This window comes from Ranitomeya imitator, chromosome 1 (genome assembly GCF_032444005.1).
Source record: "Ranitomeya imitator isolate aRanImi1 chromosome 1, aRanImi1.pri, whole genome shotgun sequence".
Classification (NCBI taxonomy): Eukaryota; Metazoa; Chordata; class Amphibia; order Anura; family Dendrobatidae; genus Ranitomeya; species Ranitomeya imitator.
The window spans coordinates 233,292,065-233,311,611 of NC_091282.1; the positions used below are offsets into that span (position 1 = coordinate 233,292,065).

General features: G+C 45.3%; 1 protein-coding gene across 1 annotated transcript; it reads right to left on the bottom strand.

Annotated features, from left to right (window-relative positions):
- Positions 1–966: 966 nt before the first annotated feature.
- On the bottom strand, positions 967–3,209 carry LOC138666291 (uncharacterized). Its single transcript, XM_069754520.1, has 7 exons — positions 3,136–3,209; positions 2,949–3,056; positions 2,786–2,857; positions 2,576–2,659; positions 2,279–2,489; positions 2,040–2,196; positions 967–1,920 (listed from the first exon to the last, which is right to left on the bottom strand). Exons 2-7 carry the CDS (start codon positions 2,991–2,993, stop codon positions 990–992), a joined length of 1,500 nt encoding a protein of 499 aa, XP_069610621.1. The 5' UTR covers positions 2,994–3,056; positions 3,136–3,209; the 3' UTR covers positions 967–989.
- Between the last annotated feature and the right edge of the window lie 16,338 nt (positions 3,210–19,547).

Sequence of the window (19,547 nt, forward strand, 5' to 3'; positions counted from 1 at the left end):
GTGCCTACAAGTGGAATACATCCCAGAGCCATCACAGGAGAGGTGGCTGGAGATCGCCCAAAATTTTCATCAAATTTGCCAGTTTTCAAATTGTGTTGGAGCAGTTGATGGAAAGCACATACGGATCGTCAAACCTTCAGGCTCTGGATCACAGTTTTATAACTATAAGAAGTACTTCTCTATTGTGTTGATGGCCATAGCCGATGCACAATGCAAGTTCATCGCTGTTGATATCGGTGCGTATGGACGCGCAAATGATTCACAAATCTTTAAAAATTCACCAATGGGGCGCCGTTTATATGGAGAGACATTTGATTTTCCGCCCCCTAGACCTCTCCCTGGAACCACTGGTCCACCATTACCATTTGTTTGTGTTGGAGATGATGCCTTCCAGCTTTCCCCACACTTGCTGAAACCCTTTGGAAGTAGTGGACTGACCCAGAGGAAAAAAATTTACAATTACCGCTTAACCAGAGCACGAAGAGTAGTGGAATGTGCTTTTGGCATCTTAACTGCCAAATGGAGAGTCCTGCTAACTGCAATTAAACTGCAGACTGAAACTGTCGATGATGTGGTCAAAGCGTGCGTTGTCCTGCACAATTTTGTTTTATCAAAAGAACAAGTTTCCCTGGAGGATAATGTTTCTGAAAGCACCTTACGGGATTACCAAAACCCCACTTTTCGCAGTCCAGTAGCAGTCTCCAGAATGCGGGACAGTTTTGCAGACTACTTCATGTCTCCTGCAGGATCAGTTGACTGGCAGTATGAAATGGTGTAAAAAATTTTTTCTTTTTACACTTGTAAAAATACCATTTTTTGTTTGCTTACAAAATCTTTGTACTTTAATGCAGCATTGTATGTTTTGCAACGGTACCCTTTAAACACTGTTATTGTTACTATTGCCATAACCTTGGTGATTTAAAAACTTTACAAAAAAAAAAAGAGAAAGACAATAAAATTGTTTTTAACCCAAAAAACTGTTTATTTATTTACAGATTCTCATAGTTTGGGGTGGAGATAGTAGCGGAGGGGCTGACAGGGCGGACCACGTCGAGAGTGGGGGACAGGACATCACGGGGAGGAACAGAAGTAGAATGGGTGGTGAAAACATGAGGTTGTGTAGAGAGTTGAGGTGCAGATGTGGTGTGTGGGAGGTATGAAGGTGTTGGTGGGATTGGGAACGGAGAAGTTAAAGGGGAAGAATGGAAGGGGGACGGTAAAAACTGGGAAAGACTAAGGGGGGAAGGAACAAATGACGAAGGAGTAGAATGGACGGGAGGAGGACGGACAGGAGGAGGACGGACGGGAGGATAGACGGTGGATTGAGAGGGGAAAGGTGTTGACACATGAAGGGTAGGTGGAGGGGCATGGGACATCGCCTGCGCTAGAGCAGTGTGGCAGCCTTGCATCACATGCATCTGCAGGTCAGGAGTTAGATTTTCCATGTGCCTGAGGACCGACTGAAAAAAACAGTGCCTTGGTGACTGATTTGCATCTGATTGCATCCTATCAAGACGACTGCTGAGTTCAAGTATGCTTTTGTTAAGCATATTGTACCCAGCAGACGTTTGCTCACTCAAAAGCTTGATGGCACTGTGAAAGGATGCATTCAGCTGCAAAAAGTCAGGCGCATAGCTCCTTTCCTGACCTCTCTGGCGCTGCCGTCCTGACCACAAAGTTGGTCTAGATGTTGCGGCAGTGGCAGAGGGGTGGGGTAAAGGGAACTCTAACTCATCACCTGCAGCTTCAAGTGACGAAGTCCGCCCTGCTGCTCCAGCGCTGGTGGATGAGGCTGAGGGATCAAACGAAAGGGAAGGTGCAGAAACAGAGGGGTCGACGTGGTCCCCGGTGGCGGACTCTTGAGGGATCGCTCCAGAGGGGTGCAACTCTGATGCAGGCTCCCGAGTGCTGCAGAAAGTGCTGTTAAAGAAGAAAAAAAAAATTAGTATCTGGATATTACAATTGCCCTTGCTGCAAAAAAAATTGAAGGTTACACATTTTTACAGTTTGACTGAAAATATGTGGTGTTGAATATTTACCTTCTGCTCAGCAGCGTCGACCGGAGGAACGACAGGGCTCTGGCATGTTTGTATCTGCTCCTGCGTCCTCTAGATCCACTCGGGGCCTGCATCTCCTTATTAAACTCCCTCTTGAAGCGATCCCTGAGTGACCGCCACCGCACGATAATCCTGTTACCTGGAAAGAGAAAGCAAAAATTGGTTACTATACACCACATTAAATCATGCCTAACATAAGGTTATGAAGTGTGAATACTTACGCGCTAGATCCTGGGCCCCAGCATTGAGTTCCTCCCAGTTATCCATAACAGCACTGCACACTTCCTCCCATAGCCGTCGGGTGATTAACTGGTCAGCATGGCGGCGGTCCGACATGTTCCACAGCGGCTCCCGACTTTGTACTGCTTCGATGAGGGTGTTCACATCGATGCCCTCCTCTTCATCATCTTGTTCGGGAGCACGCTGTGAAGCCTAACAAAAAGATAAGAATAAAAAGGGAAAGATTACAACAGATGAATTTTACATTTTACTAAACACCAAACCAAAAAGGAACTTACTCTTCGGCGACCGCCGCCATTATCATTCCGACGACTATGGGAGGTGCTTTGAGGAACTCTACGTCGAGCCCCGGATTGTGAAGACTAATTTAAAAAAAAAAATAAAATTAATAATGTTCTTTGATCGAGGCATATGTATTGTGTGCTGTGCTGAATGTTTGTGTTGGGTGTAGTGCATTGTATGTGAGGATCGGTCTGTTCAAAACTTACACTATGCGCTCCCGCTCCTTGTATTTCTCCACCCTGTCCGTCTCCTTCTGTTAGCCCCTCTGCTTCATATTCCTGTGAATACAGAATAAACACATAAAGGCTTAAAATACAATTGCCATTGTTGCACCAAAATAAAAAATTTATGAAGAAAAAAAATTAACACCTCAGTTTGCTGATGATGTGCTGGGGGGCTCTCAGAAGAAGACATTATGATCTTGCGTCTATCTTGGGTTGGTCGGTCCCTTGCTTGGGTCCTCTTGGTCCCTAGAATCTGTAAGCATAAAGGGAGTTCTAAGCTACTATACAAAAGGATAGATAGATAGATGCAGCTTTCAGGACTTTACACTTACATCTGTTTCCAAAACTTGGGGCTTGCGTATAGCTTGGGTCGGTTGGTCCCTTGCTTGGGTCCTCTTGGTCCCTAGAATCTGCAAGCATAAAGAGAGTTCTAAGCTACTATACAAAAGGATAGATGCAGCTGTAGGGACTTTACACTTACAACTTTTAAAAAAAAATGGGGAGCCTGCTTGTGTACGTCTTGGGTCAGTACCTACTACAGTACCTACAGTGCCAACTTATTTTTGATTTCCCCCACCACAAAAGAAAAAAAAAATTCTACCGTCAAACTTGATGCACAAGCTGCCAAACCCTCTACCTCCTGTTTCCCCACAAAAAAAAAACCCAAAAATCCCTTTAAAACAACACCAAAACTACTTAGAACTTGATATGCGCAATGCGCATGCTGGTAAAACCCACCTAAACAAAGTTTAACCTTATAAAAAATGTTCCTCATTCGAAATTAAAATACCAATCCCCAAAATTGTTAATTATGATTACCCTACAGTTTGTATTTTCTAAAACCAGATAACATATTCTATAGCAAAGATTTGCATTACACATTTGTGTATATAACCTTTACTGCATGTTTACCCAATATTACATTTATCTTGAAATGAGACTACTGACAGTTTTGTGAAATTTTTATTACTATATTTTTTTAAATTTTCTTTTTTTTAGGGTACAGTAGGAGCTACACTGCTCTTTATTTGAAATACAAGTACATTATGGAAAACAACAAAGATGCAGAACACATCACACATCATTTATACACACACACAAAACAAATTTTACACCACAGCTATTCAAAATACCAGCATAGTATGAAAAACATATAAACAGGGCAGGCAGGCACACGCACGCACGCACGCACACACAACCACCTTCTGTCTGTCCCTCGGCACTCTGCTTCTCTGCCCTGTGTAAGCACAGCGGCCGGAAAGCAGAGTGGTGACGTCACCGCTGTGCTCTGCTTTACGGCTGGATGGCGCTCACAATGCAGAGAAGCACAGCACGGGGACAGACAGCGGAATTTACCTTTTTTTTTTTACTTTTACACTGGTAACCAGGGTAAACATCGGGTTACTAAGCGCGGCTCTGCAGTTAGTAACCCGATGTTTACTCTGGTTACCGGCATCGTTGGTCGCTGGAGAGCTGTCTGTGTGACAGCTCTTCAGCAACCAAACAGCGACGCTGCAGCGATCCGGATCGTTGTCGGTATCGCTGCAGCGTGTGACGGTACCTTTAGTAAATACATCAAAAATCAACATTAACCAATATGGCATTGACAAATGCACATGCAACCAACAAGATGCAAACAAACATACCTGCTAGCAGAGTCATAACGCAAGCATAACACATGAAAAGGCATAATATTGACGAAGGCATAATAAGGTGCAGGCACATGAACACATACATACAAAAGCACACAGCAGTACAAAAATACACACACACACGGCCATCAGTCCTCCAGCTGGAGCTTGATATATTCACAGTGGCAGGCCTCGGGGTGGATCTGGACTGTAGCAGGGCACTGGCTGTTGCAGGACGACGGCAGGCCTCAGGTTGGATTCAGGTTTTAAAAGCTCTTGCTGTACTCAGTACGTCATACACAAATGCGCACACACACACACACACACACACATGCACGCTGGATGTCAGTACTCACATGGCAGTCTCAGGCAGGGTCTGGCTGGCACGGCCTCTCTGGCTGGCTGGCAGGGCCTCTCTGGCTGGCTGGCAGGGCCTGGCTGGCAAGGTCTTGCTTGCAGGGTCTGGCAGTGTGTCTCTGGCTGGCAGGGCCTCTCTGGCTGGCAGGGCCTCTCTGGCTAGCTGGCAGGGCCTCTCTGGCTGGCTGGCAAGGTCTTGCTGGCAGGGTCTGGCTGGGTCTCTCTTGCATTGAAGGGTCTGTCTTGCTGGCTGGTACATTTGGGAATGACCTGTCCTCTTTATATAGTTTTTGGGTTGTCTGGGCAAAGTATCCACTTTTTGGAGCATGCTCAATCAAAAAAAGCGGATTGAGGCGACGGATCCGCCAAAAAGCGGATCGCGACGGATCCGTCGCCCATAGGCGCCCATTCTAAAAAAAGGCGGACACGACGGATCCGCCGCGGTCCGCCTTTTCGGCGGCGCCAAAAAACGTTACAAAGTCCGTCAATGTCTAGACAACGTCCGCCAAATATCGACGGATCCGTCGCATGGCGGATGGAACGGACGGCCATCCGCCACAATCCGTCTCTAATGCAAGTCAATGGGAAAATAGCGGATCCGCCAAAAAAAAATGGCGGATCCGCCATTTCACGAAAATGGCGGTTTTTGACTGACGCCGAAAGACTGAAGTGTGAAAGAGGCCTTAAGTGAACATTTTATTAAATTGTTCAACCTAACACTTTGTCCTCCGTAGTACATGCCTGCACAAGACAAGATTGTCTTGTGCAGGCATGTACTATGGAGGACAGAGAATGAACTTCAGTCCAATATTGCAGCCAGCATGCAGCCAGCGGGTAAGGAAAGGGTGAATCAAAAACCCCAAAACCCCGCCTCCATGGCTGAAGATTGTTCCCTCCAAATTCAGGTGACAGTGTCCCTTTAAAGCACCAATCCAGCAGTGAAAAAAAAACCCTGCTAGAGTGGTGCTTTAATAATTTAATAATCAGACTGCCAAATCATGACACGGAGCGCCTGCTGCACGAGCCCCCAATATCACTGGCGTCATCAGGCTGTCATGCGACCACATGTTTACTATGTGCTTGTGTCAATTAGAAAGGTTTGGTTTCTTTCAATAGAAGAGAATTGAGAGAAGCCGAAAGAGTTGTCACTTGACCGCCTGCTGACATCAGCGATGCTGGGGCCATTGTTACTGTACATGGGGGGACTCAAGGGACATTATGAAATGTCAAGTGGGCACTTAAGAAGCATTATTATTTATAGGGGCATCAGTGTGCATCTACTGGGTGGTAGAGGCTGCTGAGCCGGCTGTCAAGTCGCAGTAAGGCTATGTGCACATGTTGCGGATTTGGCTGCGGATCTGCAGCAGTTTTCCATGCATTATACAGTAGCATGTTAGCCTATGGAAAACAAAATCCACAGTGCCCATGGTGCGGAAAATTCTGCGTGGAAACACAGCGGTTTATTTTCCGCAGCATGTCAATTCTTAGTGCGGATTCCACAGCATTTTACACCTGTTCCTTAATAGGAATCCGCAGGTGTAAAAACGCAGGTGAAATCCGCACAAAAACTGCACAAAATCCGCAGGGCGTTTTACCTGCAGATTTTGCAGAATCCGCACTGAAAAATCCACAATGGAATCCGCAATGTGTGCACATACCCTAAGAGGCACAGTTACAGCTGCTGCTCTTTATACACAGACCGGTGACTGGAACCGTGCCGGTGCCACCCCCGAGGTTGCAGTGAGGAATAAAGTTAATTTCCTCCTGGCAGTGTGACTTTCAGTGCAGGCAACGCACGGAGTCAGAGCGCTACTAACTATTAGGCTGCCGTCACACTATCAGTATTTGGTCAGTATTTTACATCAGTATTTGTAAGCCAAAACCAGCAGTGGAACAATTAGAGGAAAAGTATAATAAAAACGCGTTACCACTTCTGTATTTATCACCCACTCCTAGTTTTGGCTTACGCATACTGAGGTAAAATACTGACCAAATACTGCTAGTGTGACAGCAGCCTTATACTGTGTTTTGGGGGACCAATGGGCATCATTCTATGTATAGGGGAACTCTAATGGACATCATACTCTAGGGGAGTTGTGAGCATACCATACTGTGTATAGGGGAGCAGTGGTGACATCATACTGTGTATAGGGGAGTAGTGGTGACATCATACTGTGTATAGGGGAGCAGTGGTGACATCATACTGTGTATACGGGAGCTGTGGGCTCAGCATACTGTGTAGAGGAGAGCAGTGGGGATATCATACTATGTATGGGGGAGCTGTGGGATCATCATATTGTGTATAGGGGAGCTCTGGGGGCATTATACTGTGTATAGGAAAGCTGTGGGCCCACCATACTGTGTATAGTCAAGCTGTACATGGAGGCTACTTAGGGGACATTATTAAATGTTAAGTGGGCACTTAAACATTATTGTTATAGGGGCACTCAGAGTACTGAGACCATCAAAATTGTGGTATTGTTACTTTTTAGGGACAAAATGTGGAGGGCACTAGCACAGGGCATTAGTGTTTTCTAGGGGTGAATTTTATTATCTAGAGAGCACAAAGGAGTCATTATTACTATGTAAGGAACCAGTGGTGGCATTACTATGTGGGGCAGCACCATTATTGTACCACACAGCAGGTGCTGTAGGACACATACGGCAGCAGCGGCTCAGTATTGGGGTATCAGCCGGATGAGGAGTTTGTGCAGGTTGGGGATAGATGGGGACAGGGCTGGAAATGTGAGAAGTCTGATGTGTTGTCCTAATTTCTGCAGATGAGTCCTGGGTGGAGAAGGGGGTGGTTGGGATTAGGGTTAGGGGTGTGTTTGGGATAGGATTTCAGTTAGAATTGGGGGTTTCCACTGTTTATGCACATCAGGGCTCTCCAAACGCGACATGGCGTCCGATCTCAATTCCAGCCAATTCTGCATTGAAAAAGTAAAACATTGCTCCTTCCCTTCCGAGCTCTCCCATGCGCCCAAACATATGGAGTATCAGCGTACTCAGGACAAATTGGACAACTTCTGGGGTCCAATTTCTCTTGTTACCCTTGGGAAAATAAAAATTTGGGGGGCTAAAAAAACATTTTTGTAGGAAAAAAATGATTTTTTATTTTCACGGCTCTGCGTTATAAACTGTAGTGAAATACTTGGGGGTTCAAAGTTCTCACAACATATCGAACGTTGTGAGACTGGTCTTAGTAAGTTTGCGGCAAACCATGTACCTTGCAAAGTCAGACATGTCAGTTTTCCCTGATTTTGGAAAGACTCTTGCTGGCTGTGTAGTGTTGTTCATATCTTCTGTGGCGTTTTGTCCTAGGAACAAAGCAATGTATGGTGCAGCATAGGTATTTAGTCCAGTGACCGGTTTAATGTGCATAGTTTCTGCCATGCATGGAGCTGGAACTGTGTGGCTAACTGGAACATGATGACTTGCTTACATATTGGCTTTCATGTGCATTTCTGTGTATAGGTTTTGTGAGGTTCAGCGGCCTGGTACATTCTGGTGCATGAAGGAGGTTCAGGATGGAGGGTTGGCAGCATGTTGTACTGACCTTGAATGCAGAATGCTGTTGAAGGTTCTGCGTCCTGTTGCCTTAGAGCAGACCTAGGCAAAGTGCAGCATGCGGGCCACATCCAGTACAGAGCAGGCGCACACCTCTGTCCACAGAGCCGGAGACCAGAAGCGCGTCAGCGAGTGCGGCCGTAGGTCGCAGTCAGTGACGCGCTGAGCCCCCAGCACCAGGACCGAGCGCGTGCATATATATAATATATGTGGTATATTTTTATAATAATAGGTGCCTTTATATATACAATGTCCCAGTGTTTGATCCCCGTACACGTATATGCATTCCCCTTGTTTTTAGTATTATGTCCATTGCCCTGCTGTTTTCCCTTAAACACCATGGCTGCAGGTACGCTGAGCGCCGGACGGCGCATGCGCGCGCTCGGTCCTGGTGCTGGGGGCTCAGTGCGTCACTGACTGCGGCCTATGGCCGCACTCGCTGACGCGCTTCCGGTCTCCGGCTCTGTGGACGGAGGCGTACGCCTGCTCTGTACCGGCGCCATGTAATTATGGCGTCCCTCAATTCTTTATCTCCGGCAGCTGTGGGGGCACTATATATATGCGGTCGCACCCTACACACGCCACTCCCTGACGAAGCGGTTGCGAAACGTGCGTTGGGGTGGTGTGTGCGGGGGCTGCGGCACGCATTCCTGGTTGGTACTTTACGGCTGTGTTTTTATTTCATATATTGTATGCACGTTCTTATGATTTATTAATTGGTTATAGGTGCGTCTACACACCTGATCACAGCAATCATAATATCATTTAATTATCTGCATCCACATTTACATTTTTGGGTGCAGATATATAATTGGTCACATTGTTACGAGGCTGAAGTTGGTTTCTTATTCGTTCAGTTTCTTATTCGGAGCTGAAGTTGGTTTCTTAGGCTACGTTCACACCAGCGTTCGGCTAGTGTGCGTCGCGCTAGCGTCGGGCGACGCAGCGGCGACGCACGCGTCATGCGCCCCTATGTTTAACATGGGGGACGCATGTGTTTTTGCTTGTTGCGTTTTCCGACACGTGCGTCTTTTTTGACGCTAGCGTCGGACCAAGAAAACGCAACAAGTTGCATTTTTCTTGCGTCCGATTTTCGTCAAAAAACGACGCACGCGTCGAAAAACGCAGCATTTTTGCGTGCGTTGTGCGTCACGTTTCTCGGTGCGTTGTGCGTCGCGTCGCCGATGCAGCGGCGCCCAACGCTAGTGTGAACGTAGCCTTATTCGTCAGTTTCTTATTCGGCAATTTTTTCTTTTCTGTTTTTTATAGGTTTAACAACAAAAAATAAGCATCACAATAATAACATACAATGCAGCGAGGAGCCCTGATGTGAATATGCTTAAATACGGCTACAAAAACAATAAAACTGGCACAAAAATGGGCATCAAAGTGGGCACCACAGAGCGCTGAAAAAAGGGTTAAATGCCTTTGGGCCACTGATCTCACACTGCAGACATATAGAACAGGGCGCCCCACATCTAAACCAGTTATTTCCAGCCTGGCCCATATGGGTTCTGGGCATCAGAACTGGCATCAAAGAGGGCAAACAGCCCATTTTCGCAGATTTGAATAAGTAACTGATGTTTTAAGGGGTTAAATGCCTTTGGGCCACTGATCTGACACTTCAAATACACAGAAAGTGATGCCCTGCATCAAACCCACGTCCCTTCAGCCTGGCCCAAATGGGTTCTGGGCACCAGAACTGGCATCAAAATGGGCAAACAGCCCATTTGCACAGATTTGAATAAGTAACTGATGTTTTTAAAGGGTTAAATGCCATTGGGCCACTGATACCACAGTGCATACATATAGAACAGGGAGCCCCACATCAAAAAGAGTTCTCTTCAGCCTGACCCAAATGGGTTCTGGGCATCAGAACTGGCATGAAAGTGGGCAAACAGCCCATTTTCACAGATTTGAATAAGTAACTGATGTTTTTAAGGGGTTAAATGCCTTTGGGTCGCTGATACAACACTTAAAATACATAAAAAGTGATGCCCTGCATCAAACCAAGGTTCTTTCAGCCTGGCCCAAATGGGTTCTGGGCATCAGCACTGGCATCAAAGTGGGCAAACAGCCCATTTTCGCAGATTTGAATAAGTAACTGATGTTTTTAAGGGGTTAAATGCCATTGGCCCACTGATACCACAGTGCAGACATATAGAACAGGGAGCTCCATATCAAAAACAGTTCTCATCAAAGTGGGCAAACAGCCCATTTTCGCAGATTTGAATAAGTAACTGATGTTTTGAAGGGGTTAAATGCCTTTGGGCCACTGATACGACACTTAAAATACACAGAAAGTGATGCCCTGCATCAAAACAAGGTTCTTCCAGCCTGGCCCAAATGCGTTCTGGACACCAAAATTGGCATCAAACTGGGCAAACAGCCCATTTTCACATATTTGAATAAGTAACTGATGTTTTTAAGGGGTTAAATGCCTTTGGGCCACTGATCTCACACTGCAGACATATAGAACAGGGCGCCACACATCCAAACCAGTTATTTCCAGCCTGGCCCAAATGGGTTCTGGGCATCAGAACTGGCATCAAAGTGGGCAAACAGCCAATTTTCACATATTTGAATAAGTAACTGATGTTTTTAAGGGGTTAAATGCCTTTGGGCCACTGATCTCACACTGCAGACATATAGAACAGGGCGCCCCACATCCAAACCAGTTATTTCCAGCCTGGCCCAAATGGGTTCTGGGCATCAGAACTGGCATCAAAGTGGGCAAACATCCCATTTTCACAGATTTGAATAAGTAACTGATGTTTTAAAGGGTTAAATGCCATTGGGCCACTGATACCACAGTGCATACTTATAGAACAAGGAGCCCCACATCAAAAACAGTTCTCTTCAGCCTGACCCAAATGGGTTCTGGGCATCAGAACTGGCATCAAAGTGGGCAAACAGCCCATTTTCACAGATTTGAATAAGTAACTGATGTTTTTAAGGGGTTAAATGCCTTTGGGCCACTGATACGACACTTAAAATACATAGAAAGTGATGCCCTGCATCAAATCAAGGTTCTTTCAGCCTGGCCCAAATGGGTTCTGGGCATCAGCACTGGCATCAAAGTGGGCAAACAGCCCATTTTCGCAGATTTGAATAAGTAACTGATGTTTTTAAGGGGTTAAATGCCTTTGGGCCACTGATACGAAACTTAAAATACACAGAAAGTGATGCCCTGCATCAAACCCAGGTCCCTCCAGCTTGGCCCAAATGGGTTCTGGGCACCAGAACTGGCATTAAAATGGGCAAACAGCCCATTTTCACATATTTGAATAAGTAACTTATGTTTTTAAGGGGTTAAATGCCTTTGAGCCACTGATACCACAGTGCATATGTCAGGAAATAGGAAGAAGTCCTGATTACTTCAATTACACATACAGCGCTCTGAGCTGCAATTTCCTCTGCCTGCCAGCCAGGGCCGTATTTAGAGTTTCTGCTGCCCTAGGCACTTTTAGTGCTGCCTCCCCCATTGGTGAGTATGACACTATCCGCAGTGACTTTGGCAAGAATTGCTGATGTGAAAGTCGCCTTTTGCAGCAGATCGGGCAGTTTTTCTGCATCTGCCGCGTAACGTATCACTTACGGCAACACCGCGTTTGGTTTCATTAATTCCCTATGGGATTTGCGGTACTTGCTGTGATCTGGGAAATGCGGTACCATACCTCCCAACTTTTGAAGAAGGGAAAAAGGTGTAAAGGTTGCAGCGCACGTAGTGCGCCGCGGCAAATTTTGGGCCATGCCTCTGACCACACCCATTTCACAACTAATCACACCCATATCCAAGTCCCAACCACACCCATTCAGCACTGCTGATCACACTGTTTCATATACAATAATTAAAACCAAAAAAATATGGCCACGCAGTGCTCCATACTGTTTAATGGCTACGCAGTGCTCCACATACTGTATAATGGCCCTACATGATGCTCCATACTGTATAATGACCTCACATGATGCTCAATACTGTATAATAACCACACATGATGCTCAATACTGTATAATGGCCACACATGATGCTCGATACTGTATAATGACCGCACATGATGCTCCATACTGTATAATGGCCATACATGATGCTCCATACTTTATAATGGCCCCACATGATGCTCCATACTGTATAATGACCACACATGATGCTCCATACTGTATAATGGCCACACATGATGCTCAATACTGTATAATGACCACACATGATGCTCCATACTGTATAATGGCCACACATGATGCTCCATACTGTATAATGGCCACACATGATGCTCCATACTTTATAATGGCCCCACATGATGCTCAATACTGTATAATGGCCGCACATGATGCTCCATACTGTATAATGACCGCACATGATGCTCAATACTGTATAATGACCGCATATGATGCTCCATACTGTATAATGACCGCACATGATGCTCCATACTGTATAATGACCACACATGATGCTCCATACTGTATAATGACCGCACATGATGCTCCATACTGTATAATGACCCCACATGATGCTCCATATTGTATAATGGCCATGGCTCATATCCCCCTCCCCTCCTCCTGTATGCATGGCTCATAATCCCCCCCCCCCTATGCATGGCTGATGGCGCTCATAATTCCCCCCCCCTCCCTATGCATGGCTGATGGCGCTCATAATTCCCCCCTCCCCCTCCCTATGCATGGCTGATGGCGCTCATAATTCCCCCCCCCCTCCCTATGCATGGCTGATGGCGCTCATAATTCCCCCCCATATGCATGGCTGATGGCGCTCATAATTTCCCCCCCCCCTCCCTATGCATGGCTGATGGCGCTCATAATTCCCCCCCTCCCTATGCATGGCTGATGGCGCTCATAATTCCCCCCCCTCCCTATGCATGGCTGATGGCGCTCATAATTCCCCCCCTCCCTATGCATGGCTCATCTCTCCACCCCCTCCCCGCTCCTTCTCCCGGGCCATCTTGCTTCCCATCCTCCCCCCGCCCCCCCGTCCCCCATGCTCACCTGTCAGCTGCCTGTCTGTCCCACACGCCGCGCCGACATCCCTCCAGCTCCGGCTCTGTCTCGCGGCGCCGCAGCGCCTTCGTCCTGAGTGAGCGGTCATGTGGTACCGCTAATTAAGGTCATGAATATGCGCATATTCATGACCTTAATTAGCGGTGCCACGTGACCGCTCACTCAGGACGCGCTACAGACGCTGAGACCAGGCATCGCTGGAGCAGGTGAGTATCGTCTTCAGGGAGGGTGGGTGGGACTCAGAGACTTGGAGGTGGGGGGACTCGGGCGCGTTTTTGACCCGGGCCGGGACTTATAAAAAAAACCAAAAAAAAACCACACACCTTGCTCAGGTGCCGCCCCCCGCAATGTCGCCGCCCTAGGCACGTGCCCTCGCGTGCCTAGTGGCAAATATGGCCCTGCTGCCAGCACAAGGCTGGAATTCTAAGCCACTCTTTCTCCCTCCCCCCGCTATACAGCCGTAATGTAAGACGAGCCTGCCAGCTTCATTGAAGAATTTATATGGGCCTGTGCTGCTGTCACGATAATGCCAAAAAATGTCATACTGTGAATATAGTTTCAGAAGGACATGGCGAACTACACACACACACTCACAATGCAGCTGTGACCCCTTGCTCTCCTGCCCCCCCGCCTCAGCTTCACTCCTACCCGAAACAAAGCCTATGATAGAGACTGGGCAACCTGATACTAATGGTGGGCAGGGTGTGGCTTTAAACTGCAGGTGATGAATCCTGCAAAGCCACCCGTTGTCCCTCCCCTCTCACTCAGGAATGCCTTTGTCTGAAACCTAGGAAGAATGTAAAGAACTATCCGATCAGTGCATATCATTAACCAGCCCTTTTGTGATGTCACAAGCTCAGAAGTATAAGTCACTAGAGTCTTAGACCAGCCTTCAGTCTTGGACGGGAAGCGATCTAACACAGCTTGGCAAAGCTGTTCCATGCATCTGGATGTATTTATCCTCCTAAGCCACAGGCCAGCCAAGATGACACCATGACATAACCTGTAAGTTCTCTTTTCAACGTTAATCCTATTTTATTTTGTAATCTGTAATGTACCGTATTTTCCGGCGTATAAGATGACTTTTTAACCCCTGCAAATCATCTCAAAAGTCGGGGGTCGTCTTATATGCCGGGTACGGCATGTGCAGGGAGCAGTCCTGTATGGTTCCCAGGATCTAAAGGAGAGGAGACTCTCCTTCAGGCCCTGGGATCCATATTCATGTAAAAAAAAAAAGGGATATACTTACCCTCCGACGACCCACGGCTCTCAGCGGTGCAAGCGGCGGCCTCCGTTCCTAAGGATGCATTGAACGAAGGACCTTTGATGACGTTGCGGTCGTGTGACCGTGACGTCACAGAAGGTCCTTCGCTCAATGCATCCTTAGGATCGGAGGCCGGCCCTTGCACCGATGAGAGCCGCGGGCCGTCAAAGGTTAAGTATATCCCATATTTTTTTTTTTTTAATTCTTTTACATGAATATGGATCCCAGGGCCTGAAGGAGAGTCTCCTCTCCTTTAGATCCTGGGAACCATACAGGACCGCTCCCTGCACATGCCATACCCGGTGTATAAGACGACCCCCGACTTTTAAGATGATTTGCAGGGGTTAAAAAGTCGTCTTATACGCCGGAAAATACGGTATGTTACAGATTACAAAATAAAAAAGGATTAATGTTGAAAAGAGAACTTACAGGTTATGTCATGGTATCATCTTGGCTGGCCTGTGGCTTAGGAGGATAAATACATCCAGATGCATGGAACAGCTTTGCCAAGCTGTGTTAGATCACTTCCCGGCCAAGACTGAAGGCTGGTCTAAGACTATAGTGACTTATACTTCTGAGCTTGTGACATCACTAAAGGGCTGGTTAATGATATGCACTGATCGGATAGTTCTTTACATTATTCCAAGGTCTCAGACAAAGGCATTCCTGAGTGAGAGGGGAGGGACAACGGGTGGCTTTGCAGGATTGGTCACCTGCAGTTTAAAGCCAAACCCTGCCCACCATTAGTATCAGGTTGCCCAGTCTCTATCATAGGCTTTGTTTCGGGTAGGAGTGAAGCTGAGGGGTGGGGTGGAGAGCAAGTGGTCGCAGCTGCATTGTGAGTGTGTGTGTGTGTGTGTAGTTCGCCATGTCCTTCTGAAACTACACTCACAATATGACATTTTTGGCATTATCGTGACAGCAGCACAGGGCCATATAAATTCTTCAATGAAGCTGGCAGGCTCGTCTTACATTACGGCTGTATAGCGGGGGGAGGGAGAAAGAGTGGCTTAGAATTCCAGCCTTGTGCTGGCAGGCAGAGGAAATTGCAGCTCAGAGCGCTGTATGTGTAATTGAAGTAATCTGGACTTCTTCCTATTTCCTGACATATGCACTGTGGTATCAGTGGCTCAAAGGCATTTAACCCCTTAAAAACATCAGTTACTTATTCAAATATGTGAAAATTGGCTGTTTGCCCACTTTGATGCCAGTTCTGGTGCCCAGAACTCATTTGGGCCAGGCTGTTGGGACCTGGGTTTGATGCAGGGCATCAATTTCTGTGTATTTTAAGTGTCAGATCAGTGGCCCAAAGGCATTTAACCCTTTAAAAACATCAGTTACTTATTCAAATCTGTGAAAATGGGCTGTTTTCCCACTTTGATGGCAATTCCGGTGCCCAGAACCCATTTGGGCCAGGCTGGAAGTACCTGGGTTTGATGCAGGGCCTCACTGTCTGTGAATTTTACGTGTCAAATCAGTGTCCCAAAGGCATTTAACCCCTTAAAAACATCAGTTACTTATTCAAATCTGCAAAAATGGGCTGTTTGCCCACTTTGATGCCAGTTCTGGTGCCCAGAACCCATTTGGGCCAGGCTTTAGAGACCTGGATTTGATGCTTGGCATCACTATCTGTGTATTTTATGTATCAGATCAGTGGCACAAAGGCATTTAACCCCTTAAAAACATCAGTTACTTATTCAAATCCGCAAAAATGGTCCGTTTGCCCACTTTGATGCCAGTTCTGGTGCCCAGAACCCATTTGGGCCAGGCTGGAGGGACCTGGATTTGATGCAGGGCATCACTATCTGTGTATTTTATGTATTAGATCAGTGGCCCAAAGGCATTTAACCCCTTAAAAACATCAGTTACTTATTAAAATCTGAGAAAATGGGCTGTTTTCCCACTTTGATGGCAGTTCTGGTGCCCAGAACCCATTTGGGCCAGGCTGGAAAGACCTGGGTTTGTTGCAGGGCATCACTGTCTGTGTATTTTAAGTGTCGTATCAGTGGCCCAAAGGCATTTAACCCCTTAAAAACATCAGTTACTTATTCAAATGTGTGGAAAATGAGCTGTTTGCCCACTTTGATGTCAGTTCTGGAGCCCAGAACCCATTTGGGCCAGGCTGGTGGGACCTGGGTTTGATGCAGGGCATCACTGTCTGTGTATTTTATGCATCAGATTAGTGGCACAAAGGCATTTAACCCCTTAAAAACATCAGTTACTTATTCAAATGTGTGGAAAATGAGCTGTTTGCCCAATTTGATGCCAGTTCTGGAGCCCAGAACTCATTTCGGCCAGGCTGTTGGGACCTGGGTTTGATGCAGGGCATCAATTTATGTGAATTTTAAGTGTCAGATCAGTGGCCCAAAGGCATTTAACCCTTTAATAACATCAGTTACTTATTCAAATCTGTGAAAATGGGCTGTTTGCCCACTTTGATGCCATTTCTGATGCCCAGAACTCATTTGGGCCAGGCTGATGGGACCTGGGTTTGATGCAGGGCATCACTTTCTGTGTATTTTAAGTGTCAGATCAGTGGCCCAAAGGCATTTAACCCTTTAAAAACATCAGTTACTTATTCAAATCTGCAAAAATGGGCTGTTTGCCCACTTTGATGCCAGTTCTGGTGCCCAGAACTCATTTGGGCCAGGCTTTAGAGACCTGGATTTGATGCTTGGCATCACTGTCTGTGTATTTTATGTATCAGATCAGTGGCACAAAGGCATTTAACCCCTTAAAAACATCAGTTACTTATTCAAATCTGCAAAAATGGTCCGTTTGCCCACTTTGATGCCAGTTCTGGTGCCCAGAACCCATTTGGGCCAGGCTGGAGGGACCTGGATTTGATGCAGGGCATCACTATCTGTGTATTTTATGTATTAGATCAGTGGCCCAAAGGCATTTAACCCCTTAAAAGCATCAGTTACTTATTAAAATCTGAGAAAATGGGCTGTTTCCCACTTTGATGGCAGTTCTGGTGCCCAGAACCCATTTGGGCCAGGCTGGAAAGACCTGGGTTTGATGCAGGGCATCACTGTCTGTGTATTTTAAGTGTCGTATCAGTGGCCCAAAGGCATTTAACCCCTTAAAAACATCAGTTACTTATTCAAATGTGTGGAAAATGAGCTGTTTGCCCACTTTGATGCCAGTTCTGGAGCCCAGAACCCATTTGGGCCAGGCTGGTGGGACCTGGGTTTGATGCAGGGCATCACTGTCTGTGTATGTTATGCATCAGATTAGTGGCACAAAGGCATGTAACCCCTTAAAAACATCAGTTACTTATTCAAATGGCAAAAAATTGACTGTCTGCCCACTTTGATGCCAGTTCTGATGCCCAGAACCCATTTGGGCCAGGTTGGAAATAACTGGTTTAGATGTGGGGCGCCCTGTTCTATATGTCTGCAGTGTGAGATCAGTGGCCCAAAGGCATTTAACCCTTTCTTCAGCGCTCTTTGGTGCCCACTTTGATGCCCATTTTTGTGCCAGTTTTATTCTTTTGGCAGCCGTGTTTAAGCGTATTCACATCAGGGCAACTCGCTGCATTGTGTTTTATTATTAAGATGATTATTTTTTGTTGTTAAACCTACAAAAAACAGAGAAGAAAAAATTGCCGAATAAGAAACTGACGAATAAGAAACCAACTTCAGCCTCGTCACATTGTTTACATCCTTATACAATCTTCATTGCACAGTTTGCACATTGGTCCAACATTTTGGATTAATATTGCACAGGATATAAAATTCATATTATCATACTTCACATTTTTTTGCACAAACAATTATTTTTATTTTTCACCTCATTCACTTATTGTTATTATTCCACATATTTTCACTTAAATTTGGAATTAAATTATTGGCACATATAATTTTTTATATCATTTTTGTATTTATTTCAATAGTTTTTTAATTGTGTTCACATATTTTTCAAACTTACATTTTCTCATATACATATATTTTTTCACCTCACATATTTATTTTTATTTCATATATACAATTTCTATTTATAATTTTTTTATTTTTCATTTTTTTATTTTTATATATTTTTTTATTTATTTTTTACTTTATCTTTTATCTTGCTTATTTTTTATATCATGTTACCGATTATATGAATTATATAAAATCTATTAGCAGTGATCGAGTGTGTAGATCAATATAGATATTGTTTTTTATATCATCACATGAAATATTATTTATTTAATATTATTTATAATAATTTTATTGCATTTCATTGTGAGAGTATATATTTAATTCCCCCCCCCCTTTTTTGTTTCAGCCGTATCATTATTATATTGATTATCAAGACTTCTTTTATGATTATGTATATTTAATTGATGTTATATCTTATTTTTTACCAATCAGTCTTGGCGTGCCCTGGCCCCCTCACATACTTGTTGCATTTTTAAATTATTTTTTAATATTGAGATACTGTTCTGTATAATAATAAAAGATTGTTATTTGTTGTGTTATGTCCTTTTTAATAAATAAAATTATTTGATTAATATTTGATGATTCGTGTATATAAAGAGGCTGTGTGGGGCTCATGCAGTGTATATAGGGAGGCAGTGTGGAGCTCATGCAGTGTATATAGAGAGGCTGTGTGGGGCTCATGCTGTGTATATAGGGAGGCTGTGTGGGGCTCATGCCGTGTATATAGAGAGGCTGTGTGGGGCTCATGCAGTGTATATAGGGAGGCTGTGTGGGACTCATGCAGTGTATATAGGAAGGCTGTGTGGGGCTTATGCAGTGTATATAGGGAGGCAGTGTGGGGCTCATGCAGTGTACGAGGGGCGATCCAAAAGTAATGATAATCAATACTAAACACAATGAATATAGTCAAAAAATAAATTTATTTTTCTACATAGTCTCCTAACAAGTCTATACATTTAGTCCATCTCTTTTCTAAACTTAGAATT